This window comes from Vanessa cardui, chromosome Z (assembly GCF_905220365.1).
Source record: "Vanessa cardui chromosome Z, ilVanCard2.1, whole genome shotgun sequence".
NCBI lineage: Eukaryota > Metazoa > Arthropoda > Insecta > Lepidoptera > Nymphalidae > Vanessa > Vanessa cardui.
In genome coordinates this window covers 9,261,755-9,275,796 of record NC_061154.1, presented here as the reverse complement: position 1 = coordinate 9,275,796, position 14,042 = coordinate 9,261,755, and the positions used below count along the sequence as shown (strand labels likewise).

At 32.5% G+C, this 14,042-nt stretch overlaps 1 protein-coding gene across 2 annotated transcripts in view; it reads right to left on the bottom strand.

Moving 5' to 3' along the window:
* Positions 1–14,042, bottom strand: part of LOC124543240 (dipeptidase 1-like) — an 84,617-nt gene that overhangs the window by 20,232 nt on the left and 50,343 nt on the right. For both annotated transcript variants that reach the window (XM_047121383.1, XM_047121384.1), the window contains 2 exons: positions 4,843–4,984; positions 2,525–2,681 (listed from right to left, as the gene is read on the bottom strand). In XM_047121383.1, coding sequence (XP_046977339.1) covers positions 2,525–2,681; positions 4,843–4,984 — 299 coding nt within the window. The remainder of the gene's footprint in view (positions 1–2,524; positions 2,682–4,842; positions 4,985–14,042) is intronic.

Here is a 14,042-nt window from a genome sequence, read left to right as displayed (position 1 = left end):
AATCACAATCAACTTTTGTTATCAAAAATATGAATGTAATAGTTCACACCATTATTGTTACATTAACGAAATAGTCATTACACCTACATTCTCAATTTAAAATTATTTAAAATATAACTAAGATTGCTTCTCTATTTACGAGTATATTCTTAAATTAGATCGTGAGTTTATTTTTAAATTAGGTAAAAATAGTATAAATACCTATTAACCCCAATCAAGTAGTTACCTACAGCGTCGGCGTCTGACGTTGTTTTAAATAAAAATATGAGACAATTTCTTTTTTATAGAAATATTGCCTAACGCGTATTTACTACGAAAATATTCAGAAGAATAATAGTGTAATACAATTATGTACCATTAAAAAGTATACATATGACGTTATCAAGAAATTACAACAACACTACTGTTAAAATTTAAAAATTTTTAGAATAGCTAGCTACCTCTCTCATCTTTGCTTGACTAGAATTAGGGGGATACAAAGAACGTTTATTATTGGAGTAAAAATCTAAAAGGGAAAGAGAATGTTTCTATGGTAGATACCTTTTCGGGTGTACGGAGAACAATTCAACAAAGTTTCATCACAATGGGATGAATGGATAAGGAATGTATTGAGGTCAAACGTTTATTTAGGGTTATTAGAATTCCTTTTATTTAGGGAGTTTTAATATATTCAATGAAATAATGTCTTGTTATTGTTATATTATTTGATAAGAGGGTTAAGAAATCTATACAAATTAATTAAAAAAATATAAATTAATCGTCTCTTGGGAGTTCAAATGAACAATCTAAGATAATATATTAGAATCATCTTAAAGTAAGAATATGTAATCTTCGTGGATTAAGATTACATATTATTAAGCTAAACCCTAAGCAGAGGTTCTGTATTTGACTGTTCTGTTTTTTTCAGTCAGAAAAACTGTTTCGTTTTATATGGTATACTACTAATGTTAGTAGTATACTCCTTATGCATTCGTATAAGGAGTATACAACTAACATCAGTAGTATACTAGCGAGAAATGATTTGTCACTACATTTTATAATAACGAAGTGTGTAATATATAATAGAATAAGTATCAGGCAAACATAATTAATGTTTGTTTTATTAACTAGTAAAAGTTTAATATAAATTTCTTCATGACATGAGAAAAATATATAATCTTTACATAGTATAAAACAAATTTGACTATTCTGTCCCTATGTCCCCTTGTACGCTTAAATCTTTAAAAAACTTTAAGCAATATAGCATTAATCCTTATCTAATTAGGTACCTTAAATAAATTGTGCATTCAATATAGATCAATATGGCCCTTTACAGCATGTAATTTGGATGAATATTTTCGAAGATATTACAGTTTTAAAACGCAGAGATATAGCGGTTTGTGCTTCCTAATGAGTGAAACTGACTGTCTTTTCTTAAAAAAATACAAGTGTATTCTCATTAAAAGGTAATAAAATATAAAATTATCTTTGATGAGAGAATTGTAATTATTGGTAAGTCTGCGTAATATTTGCATTATTGCCAGAATAATTATAGTGACGTCAATTACTATGATTGGCTTTAATTAAATAGAAAAAAGTAAGGATTGTTATACTCGAATCCCTCTGAAGACCAACAAAGGCTTAAGCGCCAACAACCTTGGGATGTTATGTTTCTTCTGTGTATAAATACACTGATATACGTACTCTACGCCATGGAACACTATTAACTATTGCTGCAGAATATATAATGGACGGATATACCGGACAAGCAAGTCGAGCTGGAGACTTGGTATATTTTAAAAGGAGAGGTACAAGATTAAATGATTCTTGCTGTAAAATATTGTTTGCTGATTTAAAGCGAAATTGCTTCACTCTCTCGCTTAATCTCCCAGGCGACTCGCCTATTCTATGACAGGAGCATTATAAATTGATTTTGTATAAAAATAATGCGTGTTTTAAAATACTGGTCGATGATCCTTCTAAGAATTACTTCGTGTATAATGTTTAACAAGCGCTCTTGTATTTGCATTCACATTGATTAAAAAGTAACCCCGAATTTTTATGTACTGAATCAATAATTTTATACAGATTCACAAATATGATCTGGTATGCATGTCTGTCTGTTGATAAGGCAGATTTGATAATATTTAACCCGAATACCAGACGTCCACCCTCTAAAACGCTAATATTAAACAAAGGTAAGACAAAAATAACATCTATTCATAAATGTTTTTTTTTCATTTTAGCAGATAAGGAATTTTATCCTAGCAACTGCTTTACAGCCCTAGCTTTGGGAAATATTGATAAACTAAAAATCGGATGTTATCATAATACCAGAATCGGCTATGATTGGATGTCATAATTAGCTACTTGCAAATATCTTATACTAAAGTATAATATTGTATATATGATTTTTTCCAAAAAATCCAAATTCTTGGGATAAATCGTAAGTCAACGGATATATTAAAATCAAAATATTCTACTAACGGTAAAAACGATTATTTAAAATATATGGAAATATTATAAGATGAATTGAATTACTTACCTGAGCTCCTACCATGCCTTCCCTGAGACGGGGCAAATCTGTGTGGGAGTACTTTGAAATGGACCACGGGGCCACTTGCGTGAGATCAGTATCCAGCTCGAATTCGTTGATCTGATTGCGTAGAAACTTGCGAATGTTCCATGGTAAGTCGTTGTGCCTGTTAAAATAAATTAATTTAATTAATGACAAAAACAATATCAACTGATCAAGAAATGATTAAGTAATTTACTAAAAACAGTCCCATCAAGCTATGATACGCCTTTAGGTAAGACGAAGTTGATGGACAGGTTTAAATGATGGAAGCGAGTAAACAAGAAGATTATACGAAGCCAGCAGCTGCATTCGTCCCATACTAACCCATTTAAGAGTTATCTTTTTGCCTTTAATGGACATATTTCAAACCCTAGAAAAATACGAAACATAATTGGCTTCAAAAAGAAGGAAGTTCCCAATTTGTGTATTACTAGTTATCGCGTGCGGTTAAGTTCCGATCTGATGTTAGGCAAAAAAAAAATATGCCCAGTCTTTCTATGCAGTTCAATCTTGTTTCATAAAAAAATCAAACAAATTGTACATAACACTAACATTACTTTTACATATTACAATATTAGTATGGATATAATACATGTATACGACGATTTTACCTATATTCTTATTTTTGTACTGTGTTCGGTATAGCAGGTGATGCCATCTCAATTTAATTATCAACACACCCATAGACATTGCTTAATCAAACTCTTAAACGTTAATTTATTACAGTCTTTGAAATTTTTAACATTGCATTAGATAATTTCACTTCGATTCAAATGTTTAAAACATTCATATAATTTTGAAGATCAATTCGTTATCCAATTACTCGAATCGCCCAAATGCACAGATTTTGTTGAGATGTTACATAAAAATGTCATATGTACGATAAAGATGAACTCACCAGTGACATGTCACGTTTTACGAACTCGTGCCAATAGGGTTATGTTAGCTTTTTGCGACTTTTTAGAATACGCATAGCAGGGAAAAAATAAAATCTATCGGAGCTCTCGGAATGGTTTTTGATTTGACGGGACCGAACGGAATATCGTTTCTAGCCAATACCGCAACCCTGGCGTGTTACAAGTTCGTTTGATTTTTCAGTGGCATACAGTCAGGTCAGTCAGGGTCCTGTCGTAAATAAAGTTACGAAAGACGAATTAATATTTCATGACTCCGTTGGAACTCTGTGGTACTTGCAAGGAATAATATTACGTCGAAATAATTAGTAAGAGTAAAGTCAAACGAATGAAAATGAAAAAGAATAACTAAACAGTAGATTACGTTTTACTTAATTAAAATCTTTATGTATATTTTATAATACTTATTTATGTAATTACATGTATATTTATTAATATTAACTTTAATATGCTTTGAAAGTTTCTACTGCGCTATTTACTTATTCGTACTTCTGTAAGACAGTAACAGCCTGTATATTTCCCACGTCTGGGCTTTATTATTCCTCTAATTTTGAGGATGAATTTTTGGAGCTTATTTCAACACGCTGCTCGAATAGGAGCTGATGGACACACACGTGTCATGTTTTTCTCTCATCACTGACGTTGAGAATTATGAACACAAATTAACAACTGGGTCTGGATTTGAACCCTAAGATACACACGTCACCTCGGCTTTTCAAATTTATTTAATAAATACATATGGGTCATTGTATCGGATTTACTAATAATAAATAGCTTCTTTCAGATCGGTATTTGTAATGATTTGGGATTAGACTTAGAAAAGTATTTTAATGGTTTATAAATTTAATAACCTTCACCGAATTGAAGTATATTTGAGATTGTTGTGAATTTTATATATTCGACCTCAGAAGTTGAAATTTAATAAAATACATATGTAAATAATGAGCTGAGATCCAGGCCCAGTGGTTAGACCGCGTGCATCTTATGCCTGCTCATGTGTCTAATTTGTGTTTATAATACATCTCGTGCTCGGCGGTGAAGGAAAATATCGTGAGGAAACCTGCATGTGTCTAATTTCATCAAATTCTGCCACATGTGCATTCCACCAACCCGCATTGGAACAGCGTGGTGGAATATGTTCCAAACCCTGTTCCTTAATGGAAGAGGATGCCTTATCCCAGCACTGGGAAATTTACATGCTGTTACTTTACATAAATAATAAAAAAACGTATAATGGTTGTGAATTGTTGATTATCATTTTACAGCTTAAATATAAATCTTAATATTATTTGGTGCCTTGCTAAGTGACGCTGCTCTTAGCCGGTTATGTCTAGTTGTAGTGTCGTAAATTATATTCTGTATCGTATTTACCCGTCCGTTAGGGGGACTTCTTCAAGAATTTGCTTGGCTATTTCGAGTCGTTCACGGTCATATGATGCGGCCGCGACGACCGCCGTCACTGCCAACAGGACGCAGGCAACAGCTCTCCTCTCGTTGCGGTTCACCATTCTTGCTGTTAATAATTCAGAGACTAAATATTTAAATGATTCTGTTAAACATACATTTATCAATAGGGGCGTACATATGAGTCGATCACATTTCAAATATAGATAACAATTTGAGTAGTGACGAAAAAAAGTATTTACAGATATGGTAAAGTGCGTAAGTTGGTAATTCAATGTAAAAAGCCGAAATGTGTAAATAATTTACAGTCATATATTACGATACAACTTAGATTATTAGCATCGGCAAAATTCGTAAAACCGATTACATCCTAGTTAAGTACGCTATCCCAAATTATCAATATTAATTCTATTTGTATATATGATCTTTACACAAACGTGATAGCTTTTAATATCATATGACCACATGTACTTGCTTTCTGGGGTTGAACTGACGCGAGAATCTATAGCGACGGATAGTCTCGAATAGCGCGATAGGGAGACCTTTTTCTATTGGTTTTGTAAATCGTCAATAATCGGTTTTATTGAATTTGCTGATGCCACATCTAAGTGGTACCAGATTATACTTAAATTTTAATCTATTTGTCTATTGTGAGATAATCCGCATTAATCACAAATCCGTCATGAAATTTTACTTAATTAAGAATATGTTTTCACGGTTAAGATAATTATAAATATTATATTAACAAGATGAAGTTGCTTATTAACAATCAAAAACCAGCTTAATATGGACCACTAATGAGGCTGGCATGTGGTCACCATTTTAAACTATAGTAAATGTAGCACTGGCATAGCTTCGAAAACTTTGGAATAAGATATCTTTATTCTTGGTCCGTAATTACACTGGATAACTTTTTCAAACTATATCAGAGCATTGCATAGTGTTCATTAGTACCTATATATATAGGTCGTAGATAACTTCTAAACTACTTACGAACTTAAATTAAAATGAGATAGCAAGAATAATAAATAAAATTTTAACAAAAAGAAAAACCGACTTCAAACAAAACACTATTTTAAAACAAATGAATATGCACGAAAAAGTAATAAAAATAATTGCGTATTCAACATATTTTTTCGAGTCTTCCTAAGTTAAATGAATTGAAAAATATTAGACTACTTAAAAGTCGATTAACGATTATATCATGTAGTTATAGTTATTGGTATATTTGGAGCCGGTGTCAGCCACGGTGCCCTTGCCCCAACAATCAAAAGAAAGAAGCGATACGAGCCCCTTGATTGATCCAGTATATTATTGTGTAAAAGGTAATTTGTAAAAAACATATTTGTTAAAGTATTCTCGTATTGTTTTTTTGATAGATATACTGTAGGGTTTTATTGGCTGACACCGACTCCAAATATAACAATAATTATAACTACATGATATAATCGTTAATCGACTTTTAAGTAGTCTAATATTTTTCAATTCATTTAACTTAGGAAGACTCTAAAATAAAAAATATGTTGAATACGCAATTATTTTTATTACTTTTTCGTGCATATTCATTTGTTTTCAACCGACTTCCAAAAGGAGGAGGTTATCAATTCGTCTGTATTTTTTTTTTATGTTTGTTACCTCATAACTTTTCACTGGGTGGACCGATTTTGATAATTTTTTTTTGTTTGAAAGGTAGTGCTTCCCGTGGGGTCCCATTTTTTTTATTTTTTTTTCCGATGATGGTATCCATGTGAAAACGACATAAGTCTTAAATTTGCCTTATGTATATGCGCGACAAATAGGTGAATAACTGAAAATCACGTTAACCAATTTTGATAATTCTTTTTTTATTATAAAATATATACTTCTAGGGTAATTTGGTGAAAGTTTGGTAAGGTTCTGAGCACAGGATCCATGACAAAGTAACGGAACGGAAGGGAACGGAACAATTCTGAGGAGCACGTTAGCGATACTCGGTCGAATCTTTTATTTATAGGTTATTTGGATATTTGAGTCACCTTCCGTAATGTGGTTATGTTTATGTAATTATCATAGTCGAATATTATAATCAACTAGCTACCCACCCCGGCTTCGCACGGGTGCAATACTGATACTAAATATACTACAGAATTTGTTTATATACGACATCACATCACAAACTTCTAAAATTATCAGTGTTTCTTTACTATATTGTTCATGTATTATATACACAAACCTTCCCCTTGAATCACACTATCTTTTAAAAAAAACCGCATCAAAATCCGTTGCGTAGATTTAAAGATATAGGGACAGAGAAAGCGACTTTGTTTTATACTATGTAGTGATGGAACTCCTATACGGCTCGCAGTTAGGGTGCGATATGGGGCAGAATTTCTTACTATCTTTAATCAAATTTTGTGTATGTGATGTGATGTCATATGATGTACGAAATATAGTTGGTCTTTTTCAAAGTTTTTTTGCTGAGTTCGATTACAGCTCTTTCGAGGGATCCTTGTAGTATACGCCGCGTGACGTATTAAATCCGCATTTTCGATTCTATTTTTGCTTTATTCGCAAGTTTCCTTTGAAATTGTCCTCGAAGTAGTTTCTGACTCATATAAACGAAACGCTTAATCTATCCATATTAAAAAAAAAATAGTTAGTCAACATCAGCTTCACTTAAAATCAAAAAATAAATAAAATTTTAACAAAAAGAAAAACCGACTTCTGATGGCTGATGTTGACTAATTAATTTTTTAACGCCTGACGTACGTTGTAATGCTTCTTTATAATAATTGTTTTTCGGATAAAGCAAGAGTAGAGGATAACACTGTGTAAATATCTCACTGCTGTGTTATGGTCTCATCTCCCTGAAAAGACGATAGCCTACTTCATCACACAGCTTTAATGCACGTTGGTGACATTTATCGCAGATTTTTTTCAACACAATGTTTTACTTCACCTCCAAAACGAGAGAAATTATTAAAACGAATTAATTAGGTGATAATTCTATGGTATACTCGGGTTTGAATTCGAAATCATCGAACGAGATTCTTGTGTTTTAAATACGGGGTCAATAACCGAATAAATTAGCTCAAACGGATGAACGATAAATAATCGCAAAGACAGCAAACAAAAAATAAAGCATTATTTTTATTTATTAAATTTCGTGCCACTTCTGACCCACTTGATTCTGTAACACATAAATTTGACATGACATTGTTCAGAAGGATGACGCCCCCCAGTTTAGGCGTAATTCAGCCATGTACCGAATATTATCGCCAGTTTACCGTGTAATGGGGATTGCTATTGGGTTATTATCTATCGATATTGCTGAATTGGTGCCATGTATGACAGCAGCTGCCGTTCTCTGACAAATTTCCTAAATGTTGCGGTTGTGTGTGTATCATTTTATTAAATCAATCATGCTTGTTATGAGGCTGTATTTATTGGAAAATTATAGTGTGTCGTTTAAAGTTATCGCCTTTTCAAAATATATTTTATATTTATATTATAACTAAAATATTATATTGTTCAATTATTATCTCGGTTGGTACTTTGGAGCAAATTGATTTGATAGAAATTGTTTAATACCTAGTGCCTACTATTAGATGCTGCTTCAACTAAATACATTAAATGTTCTATCTATGAGTAAGTTACCTGAGTATTAAAGCTGTCTCTATAAATGCAATGTCATATTATAAAACATGTATTATGTGTCTCACACATAATACATATTTGTATATGTAATGTAATATGTATTTGTAAATGTTTAATAATAATTGGGTCTCAAATAATGATTCATAGATGTCTAGTTGTTTTTTTTTAAAACACATCTCACTTGTTTTTCCAGAACGTGCTTGAACGAGGACTTTGGAGATATAAGTATATATAAAACTCATAATGACATGAATTACAAGTAGCGATATTTATGTACAATGTAATTAATATAATAATAAAACTACATTTCCAGAAAAACAATAGAAGTAATAAAAAAACTTTATACAATTTATAATCTCGTAGAATGGTGGCACGAATGTTAACCGAAATTCCCCATTGAATCGCAATTTAATACAATCAAGAATCGCGCTAAACGATCTCTTCGGTGTCTGCCTAGATAACTTTCTAAAATATCTTATGACATAAATCGTATAATTATTAGAATAAAGTTCTTTTACGTTGGCATAAATCTTCGCGTAAGAAAAAAAAAGCGTCATGCCCTCGCTAGGTGATCTTTCTTTTTTACTTTATACGATTTTATATATGTTTTTTTTTTATTATTGTTTTATATTGATTTAAGGTTGTTTGTTAATTTTATTGTGTCCATTATTGACTACATAATATACAGTCAAAACTATTTTGTTGCAAGTTGTCCCAAGACGACTCTGAAATTTATTTCATAACATCAAAGATTGATTTTATATAATTGATTGGACTTAACACTCTAAACAATAAAGGTTTTTGATTTTTGATTTTATAAATAACAATAAATAACTTGTTAAATGTAGTTTAGATCGATCTGAACGCTTCTGTGCTAATCCAGCTTACGCTCAATGTTTTCAGATTCGTTTAGCAAGTGCCTTATTGACACAATTGCTACAATTTAATTTATTATTTTAGTTCAACGATGATTATATGCCATCTTAACATCAAAATAGTTACTTATAGTATTCACCCTTGCGAAACCAGGCAGGTCCTAGTGACCCGTAGTCGCTTCGCACGTGTGCTATTTTTAATAAAGAAAATGAGAGGTGCGCTCGGCAAGAAGATATAAAGTAGGGATATTAGTTCATATAAGTATTTAATGAATGAGAAATATGAACAATAGTCTTGTTGTGTAACTTAGATAATATGACCACAGCCCATAGATTTTAGTTTGGGTTATTATTACAGACTGCCCTGTTTTCTTTTAAAGTTACCCTTTGCATAAAATTGAATTTTAATCTTTATTAAATGCATACGGTAAAATATATATTATGGGACTAGGATTAATATTGAATTAGAGAAAATTGTTTCGCTTGTAATCTGTTGTGGTTGATTGATATGTTATACTCAAATATAATATTACAAGTGTGCCTTATATTCATGCTATCATAGACTACAGGTCAAAAAGTTTTTACGACTTTGTTTGTGATGGATTTTCTAAGGTTTAGTCAGCGTCGGCTTAAGCGTACGAAAACAATTTTTAGAATTTGCTGGCATAGTTTATTTACAATGTACAAAATATTTACAAATGATATACGTACCAAATCGTGTGATAATCACTCCGTCGAATAAGAAGAAGAAAGCAGAGATAGAGAGAGAGAGGCACAAACAGTTGTTTTATACAAGATATATAAGATGACGCTGGCTCTTTGCACACAATTTTATGATCTATGATTAACTCATATCTATTATTGTGGTGTGTCTTATAATTTATTTTTATCTTGATGGTCATTGGTCGATATTAGCTGATGTGCCAACAGACGACCAATGAGAGTCAAGATTAAAACCATATCAGTAAACAAGACTTGAGTGTTTCAGAAACTAGACTGTGTAATCCATATTAACGCCTCTTCCCGTAATATTGGGATTACAAACGTCGAATTTTACGTTTTTGATAGCTCGTTTTGTGCAAAATTTGCGGAGGTGGTGTTTTTAATTAACTTTCTGATGAGTTAGACGCTCAATATTTTGAAAATAGCTCAGGAATGGATGACAATGAGGCGTAACGCGAAGTGATTAAAACGTGGAACTGTATTCTTGTTTAGTACTGTTAAGTTAAATATTATGGTCTTTGATGTAAATCACTTCAATGCGTAGGAATTTGATAAGCTCTTTATATTTCTCTTGTTACCTTCGATATTTCTCTAAAATGAGAAAGCATTTTGAAATAAAATTTGAAGAAAATACAAGTTATACACTATTAAAGAAACAATTTGTGTTTTATTGTAAGTCAGCAGATGGGCAGATGATGATAATTTGTCACTCTCCTCAGGTACAGACGCTGTAAGAAATAATTACTGGTCCCTAGATCGGCAATGTGCCACCAACTTGGAATTAAGGTAAGTATATCCCTTACACAGGACAGTTAGTCATTTATACTGACTCACTTTCCGTCAAACCAAAACACAGCATGACAGTCTTGCTGAGTTTTGATAGAATATATGATAGTGGTATCTTACTAAACAGACATTGAGCGGCAAGTAAATAATATTTAATAATAATCTTATCTATTGATTAAGCAGACAAAGTTCTACAAGACGTTTTATGTAAGAAATTTCGAAACAATAAACAGAAGATTATTCGCTGACAAAAACTTGGCTGGTAAAGTGCTATGCACATTGCTCTAAGAATCCCAATGGCCTACATAAACAAATACTACAATTGGCAGTATTGTCAATAAGAACCCCCTTTAGGAAGTTCGGCTTCTTAAGCGTATTATTTTATGGCACCCTCGAGGCTGCGCGAGCCAAACTGAGGCTACAGCATCTATGCCATCTAAATGCTAATTTTCAAGGATTGTGGCTTTAAATTTAGTAGAAAACTTTCTTAACATCTTTATTGTAGAAGTAACGTTAGATCTGTTGTTATATTAAGATAGTACACCGCCGGTACTTTCGGTCTGAAAATGTTTCGTAGGATGAATAACCTTCTACTGCAATGATTAAAGTTTGACGCTACTTTTAATTGTTTGTATATTAACTTTATCTGAGTGCATTGCGTTCATCAAATTTATTTCGTTGTTATAATCTGTGGTTAACAATTAAAAAAAACAAGACTCAATTTTCTTTCTCATACTGTAAATGGAATTAACAATTTAAATACAGTTAGAGCCACACATAATAACAAAAATAAAAAAGATAACAATTTAACATTGTAGAATTATGTAACAAACCATAGATTAACATAAAGGATAAAATATTTGTATGCCAGTGATCTTTCCTACAACAAAAATATCTAAGTTGTTAGATAGAACAGTTGTGGGCTTAGTTTTACTATAGATATACTTTCACTAGTATAGCCCGTTTCCCAACGCTTATCCAATACGTTGAGTATAATTAAAAATTCGGCAAATAATACGTTTTTTCAAAAATGTCATAAAAAAGCACTCGATTTGTTATATCAGTAGTATGTGACTGATAATGAAATGGAAACATCAATATAGAGGATGCATGTATCGTTTACAAATATTAAGCCGTGAGGCAGATGTGATAAGGAGGGTAGGTTGGGGTGCAGGGAGGACACGAAGCTGTACGTGTCATTTAAGTTATGTGAAGAATATTTTATTAATAAAAGAACTAATTATTTTTTTGTTAATAGATGGCGTTAGTAGTTCTTTAAATATATAATTATCTTAAGTAATTATTTGAAGAATAGACAGTTTCAGCCGAGAATACAACAACAACAGTAACAGCCTGTAAATTTCTCACTTTTGTGCTAAGGCCTTTTCTCACTTTGGAGAGAAGGTTTAGATCATATTCCACTACACTGTTCCTATGCGAGTTGGAGGAATACATATGTGGCAGAATTTCAATGAAATTAGACACATCCAGGTTTCCTCGTGATGTTTTCCTTCACTGCCGAGCACGAGATGAATTATAAACTCAAATTAAGCACATGAAAATTCAGTGGTGCTTGCGCGGGTGTGAACCTGCAATCATTGGTTAAAATGCACGAATTCTAACCACTGGGCCATCTCAGCCGTGTATGAGTAATGGTAAACAAACTTTAGGTTTATTTAATGTGATCTGCTAATAGCTAGTTATGTCTTGATTAAAATGATATATCGTCATTTATTATACAACACTACTACACTTAGTTGATTGTTATATGATTTTACTTCCAAAGTTCTGATAACAGTTTCGTCGACGTTCAAACGTCATTTTTTTGCGAATCCGTAATGAATATCATGGATTAATCAAGTTCTCATCAATGGTATCGCGTCAATTCGCTGTCAAATGTCTGTTTATTTGGCTTTAATCCTCTTGTGGTTGGCATAGAGTATAAATCATCATCTATTCATAAAATAAAACCGTAACTGATCGAAATCCTGAGTTTGAGCTGGGATGCTCCAGTGTTTAGAACGCGTGCATCTTAATCGATGATTGCGGGTTCAAACCCGGGCAAGCACCACTATATATATGTGCTTAATTTGTGTTTATAATTCATCTAAGGAAAACATCCTGAGCAATCCTGCATGTATCTAATTTCATCGAAATTCTGTCACATGTGCATTCCACCAACCCGCATTGGAACAGCGTGGTGGAATGTGTTCCAAACCCTCTCATTAATGGAAGAGGAGGCCTTATCTCAGCAGTGGGAAATTTACAGGCATTTACTTTACTTGTGATTGAATTCTGTACGTGGTAGATATTTGAGAAAAATATTACTGTTAAATACTGGGTTACCCAGTAAATTATAAATCATAATAAAATCATAATCTGAAATAGATCATATGAGAAAAAAATGCCTTGTGTCTGTTGTACCCAAATAACACCGATATTTCAACCATATAATTTATTAAAAGAAGCTAGTCTATATCTATACATATAATAAAATCCTAACTGATCAAAATCTGTGTATAGGAGATATTAGATGAAAAAATGTATTGGGTGTATTTATTGACGCAATTATTTATAACTGATTTCCACGCGAGCAGAGCCGCGGGCAACAGATAGTTTCAAATAAAAAAATGAGTTTTCTGTTTCGTTTCATACACTAACCAAAATCCATGGAAAGTTTTGAAGAGTATTTATTATGTTGAGTCGAGATGGCCCAGTGAGTCGAGATGGCCCAGTGGTTAGAACGCGTGCATCTTAACCGATGATCGCGGGTTCAAACCCAGGCAAGCATCGCTGATTCATGTGCTTAATTTATCTTTATAATTCATCTCGTGCTCAGCGGTGAAGGAAAACATCGTGAGGAAACCTGCATGTGTCAAATTTCATAGAAATTCTGCCACATGTGTATTCCACCAACCCGCATTGGAACAGCGTGGTGGAATGTTCCAAACCTTCTCCTCAAAGGGAGAGGAGGCCTTTAGCCCAGCAGTGGGAATTTACAGGCTGTTGTGGTTGTTGTATTATGTTGCATCTATTTTATTCCGTAATAAAAATATATTTCTATATAAATACTCAATGACACCCTTACAATTTCTTTCGGCTTTACGTTCTCGCTCGTATGTTGGATGAAATCTTGAAATTGAATCT